Raw genomic sequence first — 21,599 nt, 5'->3', positions numbered from 1 at the left:
TGTAGAGGGAGAAGAGCAGTGGGGAGAGGACGCAACCCTGAGGGGTGCCAGTGCTGGTGGTGCGGCTGTTGGATGTGAATTTACCAATTCTCACTAGCTGTTGCCTATCTGTCAGAAAGCTGGTGATCCATTGACGGATAGAGCTAGGGACAGAGAGCTGGGTTAGTTTGGTCTGGAGGAGTGCTGGGATGATTGTATTGAAAGCCGAACTGAAGTCCACAAACAGGATCTCACATAAGTGCCTGGTTTGTCTAGTCACACAATACTCGCAATTGCTGCAAATTGCTGCAAAGTCGCATATGTACTGCATCTTAGTAGTGTGTGAGTTTATATGCAAGCATAAATCAGAGAGAAAGACATCAGGAGAGAGATTTCACCTGGCAACAATAACAAGACTCATGAACAAAGATTAATGTTGCTTTAAAAGGTTAAAATGTGGTTTAGTAAAACCTATACTTCATTGCATATGTCAGTTTTACTGAAGGTAATAATTACTTGTTTCCGAAACAAATTTTTTTTTGAGAGACAACTGCATTTGAATACAGGTGTGAATCCCATAAATTATAGTTTTGTGTGTGTATGGAACCGAACTCACTCTCTAAACTGAGATGACTGACACCATTGTAACCATAGCAACCCGCAGACTAAAAACACAGCCCGCGGCAGCAGTATAAAAGTAGCCCAATTACATGGGAAAACCACAGACTTGGCAACACTGTTTGTAAAATGAGCTCTTGAAGGGTTGCCGTGTCCACTTATTATAAGCGATTCTTATTAAGTGTACGTCTTTGGGATTGTTGATTGAGCTTGGTTCATAAAGCAATCCTGTTTATAGAGTTATTAATATAGACAGGTGCAGGACACAATATTTTGGTATGTGCCTTATTTCCAAGGTAACACATTTGGATTTAAGTTTATTATAGGCTTGCTTTTATTTGCCTTTTTTATAGCAAGATCTGGCACCACGAATGAATCAAGATGTACCTCTTCCCTCTGATTTCTTGCACCACAACTCTGATACTCATTTAAATATGTCATTAACAACTATTTGTTCAATTCGGTTCTGTACACACTGCATATAATTTCTGTAAACACTATACCTGAATTTTTCAGAAGTTAGTTCGGTTGTAGAATACAGTTGTCAGTCCATTAAACGCTTGAACTGTGTGTGTACAGAACAGGATTAAGCACTAAAAGGTGAATTGCCAACCAAATGTGGTTGCTATGGTGTTCTGGGTAGTTGCCTGGACATTGCTATGTGGTTGCTAAGGTGTTCTGTGTCTTTTTTTGGTTGTTGCTATGCGGTTGCTGGGCACATCTGGATGGTTACGACTAGGAGTGTTTTGCTATGTGTCCTGAGTGGCTTTTATCTTGTTACTATGTGGTTGCTAAGCATATCTAGGTGTTTGCCAGGTAATTGCTAGGTGGTAACCAGAGTGTTGCCGTTGCCGGAGTGTTGTGAATGGTTGCCAGGACATTGCTAGGCGATTACCAGAGTGTTGCATTGCTAAGGTGTTCTGTGTGGCTTTTAGGGCATTGCTCTGTTATTGCTGAGCACAGCTGGGTAGTTAACAGAGTGTTGCTATGTGAATGTTTAGGTGCTCTTAGGTGTAATGGTTATTACATTGCTAGGGCGTTGTCAGGTGGTTACCATGGTGTTGCTATGTGTTTTGAGTGTTTTGTTTTTGTTTTGTTTTTTGCTACGTCATTATGCATATATGGGTGGTTCCTAGGGTATTGCTAGGTGGTAACCAGAGTGTTGTTATGCATTTGCTAAGTTTTTGTGATTGGCAATACCTACACAGAGTTGAAGTTATTTATTTATTGATTGATTGATTGTCATTGTAAACTTTTTTTTTTTTTTTAGGAAGCTTGAAAAGATAATTTCCAGGAGAGAAGTAATAATGTGTTCTATCTGTGAACTTTCATTAAATCATTCATTTGTTTTTTAATATGAACTATTTTTTAAAGTGAACTCTATTTTGGAACCCGTCAGTTCTGGGCACATTATTGTACTTTGGGGTAACTGTTTCTGTTATTTTTATGATTAAATATATTCCATGTCTTGTTCCAATCGGAGCTACATCTATTAAAACAACACTATCAAGCTGAAGAGATGAGAGGATTATGATAGATATTTAACCTAAATATTTTTCATTGTCTACCCAAGTCATTATTGTGTTGTTGTTATTTTTGTAGGTTACTAGGTTTATACACATAGCACCGCATTGTTTCAAAGTATACCTTTGGTACCACAATAACAGAGCAGGGCTTCATAACTCAGGGTTAAAGGTGGCTTTAACCTGCAGTTTTAAAATGCATTACGGGTTAAGCATAGTTAAAAAAAACCTGGTTACTATTTTTTTGAGCATGTCTGCTTGTTTGCGTAGCGGTTAGAGCTTTCAACAAGTCCAAGGACAAAGTGAACCACCTGATATGTTTGTGTCTTGTTGTGTTTTCCCAGTGGGGTGTTTTAGCTTTGAAAGAAGAAAAGGGATTGAAGGTGTAGTGCCAGCGGTGCTCATCAAGGGGCCTTGTTCTTTACTGCTTTTACACTTCGCCCAATCAATAATGGATCATCAATTACAAATAGGCTGTTGGAGGCTTTCAGAATGTCATCCTAAATTAAACATCTACACCTATACATTAAAACTGAACACAGTCCTACCATTCTTCCAAACAGTATGCGGAAAAAAAGCATTTTTTAGAATTGAACAAGGTTTAACAGGAACATCTCACCATGTGTTCAGCTTCATCAGTGCACTGCCTTTAACCTTTCACACGGATGTATAATCACTATTATTCATTTTTAATAGGCAATCCCTAACCTTATTAATAATTGTAATTTCTCATAAGTCCAATAAAAGAAACCTATTCAGCATTCATTCATAACCTGATCTACTGTGTATATTCAGCAGGAAAACAGATGCTGTTTTTTTTTTCTGGGATGAAATTAATACTTTAAAAAATGTTTTGAACTGTTCAAAAGAGAAAGGAAAGACATTTATAATGTTACAGAAGATTTCTGTTTTAAATAAACGCTTTTCTTTTGAACTTTAGAATTATCAATGAATCCTGAAAAATGTATGCATGTTTCCACCAAAATATTCATTTAAAATTAATTCATATTAAAATATACATTTCTGAAGTATCATGGGATGCCAACACGGGAATAAATTATATTTTAAAATATATTGAAATAGAAAACAGTTTTAAATTGTAATAATATTTCACAATATTACTGGTTTTACTGTATTTTTATTTTTTTTTTCAAATAAATGCATCCTTTGAGTACAAGAGACTTCAGTCACACTTTATTTTAAGGTCCAATTCACGCTATTAACAAAACATATGACTTTTGCCTCAAACTCCTAATTTGCTGCTTATTAATAGTTAGTAAGGTAGTTTTTAAGTTTAGGGTATTGGGTAGGATTAGGCATGTAGAATATGGTTATGCAGAATATATGCTTTATAAGCACTAATAAACAGCCAATATGTTAATAATAGACATGATTATAAGCAACTAGTTAATAGTGAGAATTGGTCCCTATACTAAAGTGTTACTGAGACTTCTTTCAAAAACAATTAAAAGTCCTACTTAACTGTGTATTTTTACTGTTATATATAATTTTTTTTTATTCTTATAATAAATATAAACTGTATTACATTTAAAATCTAAACATTCTATAATCATATCTGTGTATGTATGTATGTACTGTATATGTGACCCTGGACCACAAAAACAGTCTTAAAGGGGTCATATGATGTTGCTAAAATGAACATTATTTTGTGTATTTGGTGTAATGAAATGTGTTTATGCGGTTTAAGGTTCAAAAAACACATTATTTTCCACATACTGTACATTATTGTTTCTCCTCTATGCCCCGCCTTTCTGAAACGCGTCGATTTTTACAAAGCTCATCGGTCTGAAACAACAATACTACAGCGAGAATAAAAGTTACGCCTTCTTTCTTTGCGTGAAAATTTGGGTGGCGTTATGCAAATCTTCCCACACAGTGACGCAGACATGTGGGGGCGTGTTAGAACGAGCCATTTTAGGTAGGCGTGGTTGACTCTTAACTTTTATAAAGAATATCTCTTTGGATTTGAGACTTTAGTCTTTGCAACTTTACAGATCTTCTTTATGCACCAAGAGCTTGTAACACTCCAAAGAGAAAGGAAAAATTTAAATCGCATCATATGACCCCTTTAAGTCGCTTGGGTATATTTTTAGCAACAGCCAAAAAAACATTGTATGGGTCAAAATTATCGATTTTCTTTTATGCCAAAAAATCATTAGGATATTAAGTAAAGATCATGTTTCATAAATATATTTTGTAAATTTCCTACCGTAAATATATCAAAACTTAATTTTTGATTAGTAATATGCATTGCTAAGAACTTCATTTGGACAATTTAAAGGCGATTTTCTCAGTATTTTGATTTTTATGCACCCTCAGATTCCAGATATTCAAATAGTTGTATCTCAGCCAAATATTGTCCTATCCTAACAAACCATACATAAATGGAAAGCTTATTTATTCAACTTTCAGGTGATGTATAAACCTCAATTTCGAGAAATTGACCCTTATGTCTGGTTTTGTGGTCCAGGGTCACATATGTGTTTATATAATCTAAAATTTATTTATATATTTAACTTCAGAAGTGTAGTGCTATTTACAACAGAGAAAAAAGTACCCATGTTTTTTATTAAAGCTCAAAAGTAAGTCAATATCTACTTCAGGTGTATGGAAGAGAGTGACCAGGACATTCATCAGAATTTCTCCTCTTTTTTCTTCCACAGAAGAAAGTCATATGGGTCTGGAACGACATGAGAGTGAGTAAATGTTGAAATGATGATGAAGAATTTTCTTTTCTTTTTTTGTCCCTTTAAGCATAAGCCTTATAGATCAAAAGGATTTTAAGATCTAAGCATAAATTCAGTCAAGTGCATCCAAACCTCTCCCAGCACCTATAAGAGAAATGTATACGCTTGTATATTTGTATTATTGCCAGAGTGCTGGTTGGAGGCCTCAGTACACCAGCTCTTCACTTTCACAGCCCCTTTGAAGCTGAGCCTTTTGGCACTAAACCCAAATCTTGCACTCAGAGAGCAGTGTGGGAACCAGTAGGGGGGAGAAGGAGGCGTAAGGACAGGGTTAATGAGTCCGTAGTGGGAGAATATCAGTTTTTTTAGACTTTTTATGGACTGTTATCAGTTAAGATTGTGTTAAGAATAATTTATCATATAATGCAGAGTGTTTTGTGTATTTGCATTTATTTTAGATATATTTATAATGTTTTTTTGTTGCTGTCTCTATATTACTATTGCAAAAACTCACTACAATAATGCCGTACTAACTGTTCAGTGACCAGAGGAAAATCATATATCCTGTTTGAAATATTAATGCAGTAATACAGTATATGACCCCTGTAGATTCAGGAAGTGCAAAAAGAAAAAAGAAAAGCCACCCGGTGAAACTTTCTGTTGATTTTAAAATACTTTTCTTGAAAAGAGTGACATAACTGACCAAAAAATTGTTGGCATTGTTGCATGCTGAAATGCATTGCATCCATTTTAAAGAAAACGACAGAACAATTTTTCACTATACAATAAGAAGAAACATACAGAGGAGCTATTTTTTCATAAACCTATTGAACAACTCCTGCTTTATCAAACTTGCGATAGCTGAATTGTTTTGGATGAAACTTTCAGTGTAAAGTGATGGCATTATGGTTCATTTTTGTGTGAGTGTATTAACACACACACATAAACCTCAAACCCAAGGCACTGGTAAACCGACTTTTGCTGGTCTCTTGTTTTTCTCAATGGTGCTAGTGGAAGAATGCTGCCAACCCCCACCGACACCTCCAGCCCTCATGCATTCATCACCACAGCCAGAGGAGTGTATCTCATGCCTCCTGCCCCTCCTCTGCTTTATTGTCCCATTCTCCTCGCCTTAAACCATCAACCCATAAACAATCTGGACCATATCACAGCCCTAGATAACACATGCATCTCCTCTGGCCTTTTATCTACTTTTAATTGGATTAAATTCATTATTGAAATCTGCATGTTCCTGCACCTATCTACCTATCTACCTATCTACCTATCTACCTATCTATCTATCTATCTATCTATCTATCTGTGGCTGAGTGGCTTAGTCTTTCATATCTGAACATTTGCTTAAAACTAAAAATACTGCTACTATTTTTATTGTTATTATAATAATGTCATTAAAATATAATACAAAATATGTCATTTTATTTTCTTCTTTCATATTCAAATAAACACTACTCCCATTGTTGTTATTATTATTATTATTATATGTAATTTTACAAAATAATACAAAATATAGTTATATTTTCTTCTTTCATATTCAACATATATGCGCATATTTGAATATGAAGGACTAAATCACAAGCAGCAAAATCCACATAATTTCCAACTATTTTTTTTTTATAGTGGATTAGTTTTTAAAATTCAAACAGTTAAAATAATAACTATAATAATAATTAAAATAAGGATATATAATTGTATATTTTGGATAGTTTTCTAAATTACACAAATAATAATAATATACAATATACAATTGTGTATTTTTTTTTTCAAACTGTATGCTAATATTTGAATATAAAAGACTGAGCTTTGAATAAGCCTTGAATATGAAAGACAAGCAGCAAAATCCATATCGTTTCCATCTATCCAAGTTAAAACCCATTGGATTAGCAAAGCTAAATCGCGCTTTTACAATGGAGAGCTGTGTTTGTGTCTGTCAGTAGTTGAACATTATTGAAAGGAGTAAGAACTTGGGGAGGGGTTGGGGAGAAGAGGGGGTGGGGAGACAGTGGGAGCCGAAATCCTTTTCCCTCTCATACTGTGAGAACGCTTAGAATCGCTTCTCTCCAAGTGGACGCGCGTCGGTTTGGTTTCAGAACCCGATTGATTCGGCCGTGTCCGCGCAGCGCAGTCCGTCCGTCCGTCCCCCCGCTTCTTAGCAAGAGCACCGACTTGCATTTTGTCTGTGGCAATGGGACCATAAAGGAACAAATTCCATCGCATTGAAAAAAATAGAAGTAAACAAATACAACCAGTGAAGACACCTCACAAAAGAAGTGGACATGGAGACGCGCAGAGGAGATACGATATAACAGATCGGACAAAACACATCTAGCATTTACTTCTCGACTTGAACACTTTTTGTTTCCAAAAGGTTATAGAATTTTTCTTTTGCTAGATTTCTTAGTTACACACAAGCATGAACCGAAAAGAGATGAGGTCGTGTTTGAGATGCTGGAGCGTGCCGATGCTCTCTGTCCTTCTGCTTGTCTTCTTGAAACCGCTGTTTGCACATGGTAAGATTTTTCACATGCATATTAAATCAGCTGATAGTTAAGACAGAACAGCATTACAAAATGAGAATGTCGGTCAGTAGTGCAGCCGCTGCTGGGTTTTGCTGTGCGTAAGTCATGACTGCGCGCCGGCTGCTGCTGCTGCTGATGATGTGCCTGGACCAGCGCCGTGGAAATGTAGGTTAAATGTCGAACTGGGAAATTTGGGGCTTCGTCCAAAATGCACATCATTTATTAAAAGGAAGGGACACCACAGAAAACATCTGCAAGCAATTTGCAGCCATTTTTGATATTAATGACCTTAAATAATGTACAAATTCCTCATTCCATATGACTGTTTTATGCAGTAGTAGTAGTAGTGTAGAGTTACTGCGCGGTGATTACTCTACAGAGCAGCTGTTGTCACTATGGCAATGATGGAGGCTCACAAAGGCAGGATTAAAGCGCGAAATAATTTATGCTCAGACATTATCGCGCGGCAAATTACACTGTTTATGCGTGTAGTTTGATTTTACGCACAGAACAAGAATGTCTTTATAGTTGTAACGGTTAGCCACTTGGGTTATTCCAGAGATTGTGTCGTTCTCCTCCTTCTAAAAGACTGCCAAAGGATGGAGGACCAACCCAATGGAAGCAACGGTTTCCTTAACCAGGGGTGTGTTTAAAATTCCTATAGATCACTGAGCATTAGAGATGATCTCATTGACGCGCGCTGTCGTTATGTAAATAAGCATGACATCATTTAAAATCTATTGTATAATTCTACATTGGTGCTAAGAAGGTCCATTGTCCACCTAGTTGGATGCTCAAGTTTCGCCTAGCAACAGGATTGGGAAAATATGGTGTCTTCTTGAATCTGCTAATAGGAATATGAAAATGGATGACAATTAGGGTTTGTTATGATATATTTTACTTGATTCCCAAAGCGGCGCTACATCAGCTATACACACCAGCTGCTGTGATGGTGGCCAGTGTGGTCTTGGTCTCATTCAGGTAAAAATGATGTCACCGGTGGCCATGCGCTTTGTTAGCTTCATGCATGAACTTGCTTTTGATTTTAGATCGGTTCACTTCCTCCCTTCCATGTAATGTATTTTATTTTTATTTTTTAGAATTTATAAAGAAATTTTTATATTGCTTTGTTGACTAAATGGTAATTTGAGTAGATGAAGTGTGCCACTGGCCATCATAGACAGCCTTTTCCGATCCATTAGGTCATTACTGGCGTGGTGTAGCCTGCAGGAAAATTTGATTTGTCCCAGTAACTGATTTGATAATGTATTCGCTTTCAATGCTCTGATCTGTATTTGCTGAATCGCCTTTTTATTGTCTCAAGAGTCCAATGGACACACTTGCCATTTTCTGTGCAGAGAGATTCTGCTGCTGGTAGAGAAAAAAGGTGTTGCCTGCCACATCTTTCCAATCAAACCATAATGCTTGGCTGTATCATGTATGTATCAGTTTTATTATGTAATAACTGCTTTGATGTCAACAAATGAACATTTGATTTCAATACATTTTTTTGATTCAATGATCCATGCATGATTAATAGTAGTTTTATCAATATGTATGTGCCACCTGTTACTGTGCATCAATCCAAAGCATTGAACACCGGATTCTGATCTCAATTCCCTTGAGATTTAGAGGAGGATATCCAGATGCTTTATCCTCTAACACTGAAACCCTCACTCGATCGAGGTAATGTTTGCTGTATGCCATCAGATTTATCAGACCCTACAAATGGAATCCACCATTATGAATCTAGGCTATTATTCCCAAATGAGCAAGATGTGCAGTTTTAGTTAAAATTTCAATGCAGTCCTGAGTACCAGCAATTAAACCTCTCCGTTCTTTGTTCCAGGAATATGATGTCATCTATATAGCTTCTTAAATTACAGGTTGCAGTTTAGTATTAAGTCTTGTTGTGACAAATAGTGCATTTTTTGTCACGAAATATGGTTGTTTTGTGGATACATTTGTGTATTATGAATTGGGTGGATTTGTAGGCAAAGGGGCCGTGTCTTTTCAGCTGGATCTGTTGCAATCTAGTTGAAAACAACAACTTGCATGTTTTGGATGGTTTTAGGTGAGCTTAATCAGATTTGCATTCATTCACAATCTTTTGCTGCCAAAGAAAGTCACTGCAGTCTGTTTTTAGAGTAAGAACAAGGGGAGGAAAAATGGCATTATTGGTGATCAGATTCGTTTGTTTTAGCGATATTTTGAAGGCAGGAGTTTACTGGGTCTTCATTGCCTTTTAATTAATTAATTTAATGCAACCAGAGGAAAGGGAGTGAATTATAAAGATGTGCTGTGTTGATGTGGGCTGCTGCCATTTGGTTTCATCAGAAACTGATCACCCCACCCCTAATGTATCTAATTTAATAAATATTTAATTAACCTGTCAAAGTAGAAAAATGACAGGCTATAAAATAAAAATCAGTGGTTGTGTTGATGCTAGAAAATTAAGCAGCTGTGTCTATATATTTTTTTCCTTTTTTGTCGAAGGCTTGGCACAGATTTATATTTTCTAGGTGTTTTTTTAACTTGAATTTGTATGATGTGGACTTATAAATTTGATGATGGTTTTTCACACAGCACATTTGAGCTCCATCATTGCATTCACTCTGTACAGTGAGGGCAAGCTGGTTCCCATGGCAACACATCCCTCCTCCATCCAACCACCTGTTGAGTATAGAAATGAAAAGATTTATGCAACGGGAGGTGAAGAGACGTGGCAGACAGTGGCAGCTGTCTGATTATGTCTCAAGGTCAAAAGATCTGACTGTTAATACCTCTGCATAATTAGTCAAGGTAAAATATTCCATGGAGGGATGGAATCCTGTGTTTTTACAAACTATGGAATTTCTTAAAAGCCTGTTGAATAGAGGCATTTTTGTGTTGACAACACTGATGAGTTGCTTTTTTTGAATTTGCTCCCTATCCATCCTTATTTTTTGCATATATTTGTTTTTTGTCATTGCAAAGTTCTGGAGGGATGCAGTGATTAAGGCGCTTCATCCAGTGATATAAAAATAAAGCACTTTTGGCATCAGCTGCTGGATGTACTGCTAGACATAGCGGTTAAGGCCAGTATTCCTCATTAACACATAATGCATTTCACGCATATACACTTCCATTTAAAAGTTTAGGGTCAGTAACATACTTTTTAAAAAAGAAATTTATACTTTTATTCAACAAGGATGCATTAAATTCATCAAAAATTACAGTAATAACATTTATAATGTTACAAAAGATTTCTACTTCAAATAAATGCTGCTCTTTTGAACTTTCTATTCATGAAATAATTCTGAAAAATTTATATTTTTGTTTTCACAAAAACAAAACTATATAAACTGTTTTAAACATTGATTATAATAAGAAATGTTTCTTGAGCACAAAATCAGAATATTAGAATGATTTCTGAAGGATCATGTGACATGGAAGACTGGAGTAATTTGCCATCAGAGGAATAAATTACATTTTAAATTGTAATTATATTTCACAGTATTACTGTTTTTACCGTATTTTTAATCCAATAAATACATAAATGTAGCTTTGGCATAAGAAACTTCTTCCAAGATCATTAAAAAAATTCTACCACCTCCAAACTTTTAAACTGTAATGTTACATATATTTATACTATTCTATTTGTTTTTAATAAACTTTCCAAATTTTATTGTTAATATTCCATTTTATTCCGAAAAAAAAAAAAATCATATTTATGCCTAACCACCAGACATGTTCACAAGTCTCTGAGGTCCAAGTCCAAGTCAAGTCTCAAGTCTTTAAGGTCGAGTCCAAGTCAAGTCTTAAGTTTTTGTTCTATTTATTAGCAACAGTTATTTCAGCTAGTTATTGAGGCTAAATCGGTTTTGAACAGTAATAACATTTATAATGTTACAAAAGATTTCTACTTCAAATAAATGCTGCTCTTTTGAACTTTCTATTCATGAAATAATTCTGAAAAATTTATATTTTTGTTTTCACAAAAACAAAACTATATAAACTGTTTTAAACATTGATTTGTGACATGGAAGACTGGAGTAATTTGCCATCAGAGGAATAAATTACATTTTAAATTGTAATTATATTTCACAGTATTACTGTTTTTACCGTATTTTTAATCCAATAAATACATAAATGTAGCTTTGGCATAAGAAACTTCTTCCAAGATCATTAAAAAAATTCTACCACCTCCAAACTTTTAAACTGTAATGTTACATATATTTATACTATTCTATTTGTTTTTAATAAACTTTCCAAATTTTATTGTTAATATTCCATTTTATTCCGAAAAAAAAAAAAATCATATTTATGCCTAACCACCAGACATGTTCACAAGTCTCTGAGGTCCAAGTCCAAGTCAAGTCTCAAGTCTTTAAGGTCGAGTCCAAGTCAAGTCTTAAGTTTTTGTTCTATTTATTAGCAACAGTTATTTCAGCTAGTTATTGAGGCTAAATCGGTTTTGAAATACTGATTTCACGATATGATTTTCTCAAAAAATACTTTAACAAAATGTAAAACAAATTAAAAATCAAAAGGTGTCCATTTATTAATTTTCAGACAAAATGCTGCACATTTCTTTGTAAAACTGAAATATGTCAAACAACAAAACTAAACTGAAATTTTAAAACAAACCCCAATCAATCAAATGAATAACACAAATTAAATAAATCTCATATAAACAAACTAAGGCATGTCTGTGCTTTTTAAATTTAAAATTAGAGGCAACCACAGTATTTTAAACACAACACAATCCTAACAAAGAGGCTGCATACATGCAGCATGAGCAGTTTTTAATCTACATTTGATTGTATAATTTCAAAATTTAAAGCAAAAACAAAATGTTCTGTCTTTAATTTTGTGAAAATATTCTATATAAAACATCTGCACGAAACAAAACAGCAGACAGGCTGAATTAGAATGCAGATTCACTCTCTGCCAGCAGGTGGTGCTTGAACAGCAATTAAACATAATTTCCTTGGTTTCCGCTGTAAACAAAGCAGCGCTGCGGTTGACCAAATGACTTGCGTTTTTTACGAGTCTCATGAGTCACGAGTCCAAGTCAAGTCTCGAGTCAGCTGTTCATGAGTCCAAGTCAAGTCCTAAGTCTTTATTTATGTGACTTAAAGGGGTCATATGATGCGATTTCAAGTTAGGCGGGGCATAGAGGACCTACAATAGTGTACAGTATTTGAAAAATTATGTGCTTTTTGAACATTAAAGCATATCAACATATTCTGTTACACCAAATACACAAAATAATTATCTTTAAAATAGCACCATATGACCCCTTTAAGTGCAACTCGAGTCCAAGTCACAGACTCGAGTTTCCATCTCTGCTAACCACCACTTTCCATGATCCAGTTAATCAATGGATAAAATGGATCTTGATGGTCCAGCACTAGTTTTTTTCACATTAATTGTAAATTAGAAATAAGTTGACTAAAGAAACTGCAGTGTTACAACAGACCTATTATAAGTTACGATTATGATAGAAGATGACAGAAAAACGTTAAATGAAGCTGTTGGGTCCATGGTTTTTCTGAGTTGTACCTCCCACAGTTTTTGCTCGGGCAGCCTGCCATCAGAAAACCATCTGAGGTACAGACAAGCTCACTGTCCACCCTTCAGTGTCTGCAGAGCTGCACAAACAAAGAGCTTGGCATCTCCCCAAAGTCATGCAACTAAGATTCCGTGGCCATCATTCCTCCCAGCCTGGCCACCAAACAAGCGGCAAACCCCAAATTACCTCCTGCCCTCTGGGCTGCAATAGGGTGCCTGAGAGAAAAGGGGTAACTGAGTATTATGTAACAAGATTTGACCATCTAAGAGAAAAGGGGAAACACAAGGGCCTTTTGTGTCCGCTTTGCCTGGGGCCCCTGTTTCCTCGCTTCTCTACTGCGTCCCGTCTGGGAGAAGCATTAAATAGTATGGCAGGAGATCTTTGATAAAGCTGTGGCTGTAAAGATCTGACCCAGATCTGGCTATTTAACCGACAAAATCTGCAAAACCAGCATTCCAGCTGGTGTCAAATGTTCTTACTTCTACGAAACAAATATTCTTAACTGTTTGACCAGCTCGGCATATTCTGTTAGAGGAAAAGGAGATACCTAAAAGCGTATGTGAAAATCCTGTTTCTGATTAGGTTACCGTCAAGTATCCATGACACACGTTTGCAAGTGATTGAAGGATGCTGTGCATTAACTGTTCTCACTTATCAAATTCAGATCTTCCACACCACAGTTTGTTTGCTTTTATCCCAAATTGAATCACTGGCTGCTCTATACATGAGTCACACTGAAACACCATTATACAATTAAGCAGATACACTAAACTGCAAATATGATTTTGCTACTCAAATGAGAGATGTATTACTTTGCATTGGCTGTGTTAATGGTGCAAAACACTTTCTTTAAACGTACAGTAGAGATCATGAATTTTAATTACACATCTGATTTCTATTTAGATTGATCATGTCTTCCTGTATTAGTCATTATATTTTGTATTAAAATTAACATAGGATTTTTTTTTTTTACTCTGTGCACTTAGGCTAAAGATATTTGTCTACAAACGTTTTCATAGTTGTACCTTTAGTTTTTCAAATCAATTTTTTCAAATTAATTTTTCAAATCAAATTTCTGAAGGATCATGTGACACTGAAGACCAGAGTAATGGCAGCTAAAAATTCAGTTTTGCCATCACAGTAGTAAATTACATTTTAAAATACATACAATAAAGTAGAAAACAGTTCTTTTAAATTGTAAAAATATTTGGCAATTACTATTTTTTTTACAATTACAACCTAAGGTTTCTAAATATCCAATTTCATGTGCTTTCTTTTCTGTTCTAAACATACAAAGCTTGAATATGTTTCCTCTTTGTAGTTTTGTGTTTGGTGTTTTTGCCTCAGTATTGATTTGACATCTGTGTTTGAAAGGCATGTTAATCTTGCACGAATGCAGAGACTAATGTTACCACAAAGGAGTTATATCAAATTCATCTCCGTCAGATTTGTCACATAAATACTACATTAGTGATTCACGCTCACTAATAAAATCCAGACCATGCACATCTGGCCATTTTTGGGAACATTTTTTTCTGGGGAGCATCTCTGTGCCAAAGACCTTAGTCTCTACTGTCACACGTTATATCTCCGACTATACTAAATTTATTTCTGTGTTAAAAAACACAGATGCTCTTTGGACAAAAATGTCCTGGCAATACAGAAGTAAATAAACTTTTCACTGTTAGAGCGGATAATGGCAAAGGAGAATCAATGCAAATCCGCCATCTTTGGAAACAAGGGTCTTCAAGAAAGATAAACTGTCATGTAAGTTTGTTTGGATTTTTACTCTGTGCAATAGAACAGCAGGATCACAGATCCACTGTGTTTTAAAATACACTGTTATCTGAGCCCATATACTTGTTCACAATATGTGCTATTGCCGTTCCAGAAATGCACACAATTTCCTGTGTAGTGGAAGCAGCAAAATATTTTTGAGCTTTTAGTCCACAACTACGGAATCTCTGTTCATAGAAATATTTCCCAGTGGCTAAATGTCATGTACTGAATTCATGAAAATGAACGTAATAATAATGAATTGCACTTGAAGCTATGGGACTGTTAGTCATTGAGAAAAATACCTGCTTCCATACTGTATTAGTTTGGAAAGAGAAGATCTTTTTAGCTGACCATTACTTCATTGGCAGTATCCATGCTTTTAGCAGTATTTTTGGACCTATTGTGAATGATTCATTAGTTTATATTATTCCAAAGGAAAAAAAAACTTCCTTTGTAAACTATCCACTGCAAAAATGACTTTAGTTGTTAGAAAACTGTTTTTGACTTGTTTCCAATAACAACATGTACAAATCTTTAAAATATGATACATTTGCTTCAGAAGCAACAAAGCACAAGATTAGACTTGTTTTCATAGGTTGTATTTTGAACACAAGTGCAGCGATCAAAATGTCATTTTATTCTCATCTCCGAAAATACTTTTTTTTTTCATTGTCAGCATGCAAGCCCTTATTACTGGTTATTTTTCAACCACCTGTCATATAGTGTTTTTCAGAGTCAACTCGATGGATAAAATCAAGTAACTAATTTTTTTTCCTCAGTGAATATCCTGTTCACATTATGGCTGTAAAATAATGAACACTATGTTTACTTTAATGAAATTACAATGTTGTTGGATTAGACCTGATAAGATGACAAAATAATTTATGGGCTTTTCTGGTGGTCAGATATGGTGTTTGTCTTTTAAAGGGATAGTTCACCCAAAAATGAAAATTCTGTCATTAATTAGTCACCCTCATGTCGTTTCAAACCCGTAAGACCTTCATTCATCTTCGGAACACAAATTAAGATATTTTTGATGGAATCTGAGAGCTGTCTGACCCTGTACAGACAGCAATACAACTGAAATGTTCCCAAGTCCAGAAACGTAGCAAGGAGATCTGTAAAATAATCCATGTGACATCAGGGGTTCAACCGTAATTTTACGAAGCTACAAGAATACTTTTTGTGCGCGTCTCTTCCGCATCACCCTGTAGCGTCATTTTGGAGAATATTTAGCTGGACGTAAAGAGTGTATGCTGTTCTGTGTCAGCTGCGTCACGCCGGATCTGTTTCCTACGTTGATGTGATTTGATCTGAACGAAAACAGCGTATCTGTGTGACGCAGCTGACACAGAACAGCATACGCTGTTTATGTCCAGCAGATACTCTCCAAAATGCCGCTAGAGGGTGGAGGGGGAGGAGACGAATTGTTGAATAAAGTCGTTATGTTTTTTTCCTTTTGCGCATAAAAAGTATTCTTGTAGCTTCGTAAAATGACGGTTGAACCCCTGATGTCACATGGATTATTTTACAGATCTCCTTGCTACGTTTCTGGACTTGGGAACATTTCAGTTGTATTGCTGTCTATGCAGGGTCAGACAGCTCTCAGATTCCCTCAAAAATATCTTAATTTGTGTTCCGAAGATGAACGAAGGTCTAACGGGTTTGAAACGACATGAGGGTGAGTAATTAATGACAGAATTTTCATTTTTGGGTGAGCTCTCCTGGCCCGGAGCCACTATGAATCTAGTCACAATCCCTAATCCTGTTTTTGAGAAACATACACATTAGTAAAATAATTGCACCTAATCTCAAGGCTTGCTAAAGAAACTTTTTAAAGATATTGGGAAACCTACCCAAAGAGAAATAGCAAAGAGTTAAATACCAGTGGCTTTTTGAATGAATGCAAGTGTTTTCATTGATTCGTTGAGTTCTCCTAACTGTAATCTGCTCCATTCAACAGGTAACTCTGTGGTGGGAAATGAAACTGAGGTTGATAGTGCTGTTAATGTGACCTCCTTGTCTACCGGGAATGAGAAGGAGAAGATAGAGGAGGTGTCACAGTTCACCAACTTGTCCAGCTCCTTAGACCCGACTCACACCGGACGAAAGTTTAGAGATGAAGAAGCAGGTAGTGGCATGCTGGAAGAGGTCTTCTTGCCAACTCCTGGAACTCCAACTTCCAGTGAGGGAGCCACAACTACTTTGGCAAGCCCAGATAACAGCCTCGACTCTACAGAAACTGAACTCTTGCCTGTCAATACCTCCTTCGTGAAGGAGCATGTCATCTCCTTCAAGGAGGAAGAGGAAGAGGAACAGGAAACGGAAGAGGAAGTGAGGCAGCAAGTGCCTACACTACCATCCTGGCAAGATGCTAAAGGAGACATGGAGACCACTGTGTTTGACCTCGACCATGAGACATCTCCCACAACCCCATCCCCAACTCATCCCCCTTCCCCGTCCGACGTCACCGTAGATTTCTTTGACTCTGGATCCCGCCGCACGAACCTTGGCCGACTGACTCTTTCCCCACACGAGCTTCAGGGCCGTGACCCCACCTCCTGGTCCATGCCCGAAAATTATGACTACATGACGCCCTACGACGACAGTGTGTCTCCCACCACCGACGATTACCCCTACAGCAGCACTACTGACTCTTACGATGATGACATCTCCACTACTCCTCCTTCCAAACGCTTCCCTCCTCGATTGCCCTCCAACCCCGTTTTCACGCTCCCCAAAGGAGCCACTGTGGGCGAAGGCCCCCGTGCTCCTCCCGGTGTGGTTGACTCAGTTAACGGCTCAGAGTGTCGGCAGGGCTTTGTCCGCACCAATGGCTCCTGCAAGTCCCCATGTGACCTGCAGCCCAACTACTGCTTCAACGGGGGCCAGTGCTATGTTATGGAAGGAACCCAAATGTTCTGCAGGTAAGTGCTCAGAAGATACAGGTTATGCACTATGGCAAGAATTACTATAAAAGGTGCTGTATGTAATTTTTTGACTGTACTAAAACATAAAAATACCATAATATGCTTGTAAATATTTAGGAAACATGGTTCAATATCACAATACAAAAGTTCACATACTTGTTTCTCCGAAAAACAATGCTACAGCCAGTTATTCTATTTTGAAATGTGCGTTCCGTGTCGGAATTTCTGTTTTTGTTTTGGTTTGCATGATTCCGCCCACTGCCAATTTACCCAATAGTATTTCGACACCCTGGGTTGCCAGTTGGTGGACAACACGGCATATTGCAGCCATGGAAGCCAGAAAACGAACTGGCTCAGAGATCGCTGATTCTACCCAACCTAAAAAGCCTCGGCATCCATCTAATAATTGCGTTCACATCAGAGGCAAACCGTACCGGAGTTCACATGAACCATACCCCAGACAACCCTTTTTAGGCCGACTCGGGTACGTTTCGCAGGTGCGTACCCGAGTTCAGAAAACAGCATTCACATTAACCAAACGCTGATGTCACCCGGGTATGCACCAAAAATGTTAGTGTGAAAGCCCCCTAGAAAGCTTTATGAACAGAGGCAAATTAAAACGTGGATAAATCACCTAATCAACTTAAGAGTGTAAGGCTCGTCGCCTTCCATTGACAATTGTGCTAGTTTCTCTTGCATGTCCTCAATCTGGCAACCCATGTGAGCAATGATTCTGAGGAGGGCATGGGAGAAACAACTATTTCCATTCTTTCCAACTCTTTCCATTATTTTGAATTTGGAGTGCAGTACCCACTTCAACCACTAACTGTCAATATTACATACTGCACCTTTAATACTGCTCATACTTGTCATTTGGTTTGTTTAGGATAGATGTGCTATTACTTATGTAGGTAATTAGAATTGTGATTTTTGGCTAGTGGATGATGAAATGGGTGAAAAATCCAATAGACTTACATTGAAGTTCTCAACCCATATCTAGCAACCAGAGTACTTGAGAGTGGGCTCTTCTGACCACTTCGCAATCATCCAAAACACCCTAGCAACTGCATAGCAAACATTCAGAGAACCTTAGCAACAGGGTTATGTTCTGTTCAGAATTGAATTGAGAATGCCATTCCGATTCAACTCCCTGTGGGATGTGGCCAATTCCATTCAAATTCACACACATGAATTAAAGGGAAGCCAATCTGAATTCTGTCATCCTAGTATGATGATGGCAGCCTTCGCATAAGCAAACACCACTGGCATTTTCTTTGAGAAATGTAGTTCTAAATTGGAATAAAACAGAGGGAACCTCTTGAGAAGATCAGCCCTCCACATGGCACATCTAGTCAAGAGGGGAGCTAAGGACTCGCACAAGGACAGGCCGAGTGCTGTGGAGCAGAAAGTACCACATGTTTTCCCAGATTCTTTATGAGGAAAGTTTATTAGGAAACTTCCCTCTCGCTGCCAGATTATTTTGAGCACAACTGTTTTTGTCCAAACATGTGACCCACATTTACACTAGTCTAGTCACACAAATGTGTTATGAAACCTGCTTTGTTTTCCTGTTTCTTGCATTATGCCCACAACCCTCTCTTTTGCTAGAAAAATATTATTAAGAAGTCCAATTTTAAAAAATGACAATAACTTTGGGTTGTTAATTTTACTATCACTACAAATGCATTTACCATGAAAACAAACACAGGGCCTGTGACTGCCGCTATAAAGAGGTCATCATGAGGATTATGTTAAAGCTGAAAATAAGTATGAAGAGATATGAAATTCAGCTTGTTCAAGGGTAGATTAGGTCAAAACTGGGGGAGAAGGCTTGATAGCTAAGCTCACTGCTTCCTGAAAAGCAACTATCAGATTTTTCATATAAAAGTCACATACTGATGATATTTTTGGGTTTTTAGTGGGGTATTCCTAGGGTAAATTAAAATCTCATGGTTTCAGTTGCTCTCAATACTGCAGAAATGTGAAATTGAGTGCAGTTCTCTCTCCACAATGTCTTCCTGTCATCCAGAGGTCGTAATTCATGTCGTGATTAAGATCTGAGACCATCCCCTTGCCGGCCAATGACTATTAACAACTTGTTTATGGTGATAAATCTCTCGCCCCTACCTCTATTTGGATTTGTGCAATGACTCTGACTGCAACCCCAACCTTTACGTCAGCTCAGGGGTCATGGTTAGCAGTTAGAGTAAATCTCAGATGTACTTACATTGGTTCCGATGTATTCCTAGAGGAACATTTTATTGCTCAGAGGTTATGCTTCACGTAAGGATTTTGTCTGAGATGTTTCTCCTTTTAAATTTAAGATGGTTTACATGCAGTATGCAATAAATATAGAGCTATATCCATGAGTAAACATCGATAAAATAAATCTGGATAGAATAGATAATTTGATTTTGTGAGAATTTGATAAACATTTAAGTACACTCTTAAAAATAAAGGTTCCAAAAGGTTTTTTTTTTTTTTGCAGTGATGTCAAAGAACCACTTTTGGTTCCCCAAAGAACCTTTCAGTGAACAGAACCTTTTTTTTTTTTAGTGAGAAGAACATTTTAATAATCTACAGAATGTTTATCCACTATAAAGAACCTTTTGTGGAATGTAAAGTTTCTATGAATGTTAAAGGTTCTTCGTGGAACCATAGATGCCAATAAAGAACCTTTATTTTTAAGAGTATACATATTGAAACCTCTGGTTTTTGATTGATGATTGAGCACAGTTTGAGGCATTGTTGAGATCTATTTCTAAAGATCAGGAAACATAGATTTACATTTGCTCTCCATTTAATCCCATTTCTGTTTAGAGGAAACAATTGTCTGTCTGTCAAGTGTGCTAGATTTAAAATCTTTTTTCTCTCCCTTTCCCCCCTAAAATCATAGCGTTGTAACATAATATGAGCAGTCTGTGCTCATGGTAAATGATCTTGCTGAAAACTTACTCCCAGATACTCCTCTCACCTAGTCATCATAATTACAGAGTAATTGATTACATCTTTATTCACTCTGAATTAGAGCATCTGCTAAATGCCTTCAAATGTGATTTTGTCTGAGCCTCACTCTGAGTTCCTCCCCATGCTCATGTACTTGACTTGTAAACAGACGCTTGCCCTACCAGTACCCCCCCCCCTTTGGGACCCTTACTGACTCCCCAGAACAGGCCTAGTCAAAGTGGGTCAGTGGAGCTCTGGGCAGCTGTGTGCCATGTTGGGTTTGTTTATATGAGGCTCATCTGAACACACTGATTTATTCACCACTGCAATCTTATTAGAGGATGAATGTTAATGGCTCAGGCATCTTTTCAGCGCTCCGTCATTCCCCCTCCCCTGTGCACACACCTCTCTTTTAGTGATCTGACTAGAGCTTTCTGTAAGTATGTGCGGACATATGACAGCTGGGCTTTCATTTCAGTTACAAAACATGTTTTTAACTGTGAAACTTTGTTAACATCCCAGAGGACTTTTTATGCTTGGAGGTTGCTCTTTTATAGCTCAGTACAACTAATAGAGTTCTCAATTACATTGGCGTTCTAACGTTTGGGGCCAGTAAGATTTTTTTTTTTAAAGAAATTTATATTTTTGTTCTGAAAGAATGCATTAAAGTGATCAAAAGTGACAGTAAAGCCTTTCTGTTCAAATAAATGCTGTTCTTTTAAATGTTCTATTCAAAGAATCCTGAAAAAAACGTATTACAGTTTCCACAAAAATATTAAGCAGCACAACCGTGTGATAATAATAAGAAATATTTCCACCAAATCGGCATATTAGATTGATTTCTGAAGGATCATGTGACACTGAAGGCTAATGTCTGTTGAAAATTTAGCTTTGAAATCACAGGAATAAATTACAATAATACAATTAATTAACATTAAATTTTAAATATATATCTGAAAATTCAGCTTTGATATCACATAATTTAATTACAATAATGCAATTAATTGACATTATTAATTATA

The 21,599-nt window shown here is 36.8% G+C and overlaps 1 protein-coding gene across 5 annotated transcripts in view; it reads left to right on the top strand.

Moving 5' to 3' along the window:
• Window positions 1–6,834: 6,834 nt before the first annotated feature.
• LOC107686028 (chondroitin sulfate proteoglycan 5-like) overlaps window positions 6,835–21,599 on the top strand; it is a 39,908-nt gene continuing 25,143 nt past the window's right edge. For 2 of the 5 annotated variants that reach the window (XM_016482852.1, XM_016482837.1), the window contains exons 1-2: window positions 6,838–7,356; window positions 16,665–17,628. In XM_016482852.1, coding sequence (XP_016338338.1) covers window positions 7,260–7,356; window positions 16,665–17,628 — 1,061 coding nt within the window. In that variant the 5' untranslated portion in view covers window positions 6,838–7,259. Of the gene's footprint in view, window positions 7,357–16,664; window positions 17,629–21,599 lie in introns of all 5 variants that reach the window. The other 3 variants (XM_016482861.1, XM_016482870.1, XM_016482845.1) reach the window with 3 other exon arrangements.

Source organism: Sinocyclocheilus anshuiensis, unplaced genomic scaffold, assembly GCF_001515605.1.
Source record: "Sinocyclocheilus anshuiensis isolate Anshui unplaced genomic scaffold, SAMN03320099.WGS_v1.1 scaffold389, whole genome shotgun sequence".
In the NCBI taxonomy this organism is placed as follows: domain Eukaryota; kingdom Metazoa; phylum Chordata; class Actinopteri; order Cypriniformes; family Cyprinidae; genus Sinocyclocheilus; species Sinocyclocheilus anshuiensis.
This window is presented reverse-complemented; position numbering and strand designations above follow the sequence as displayed.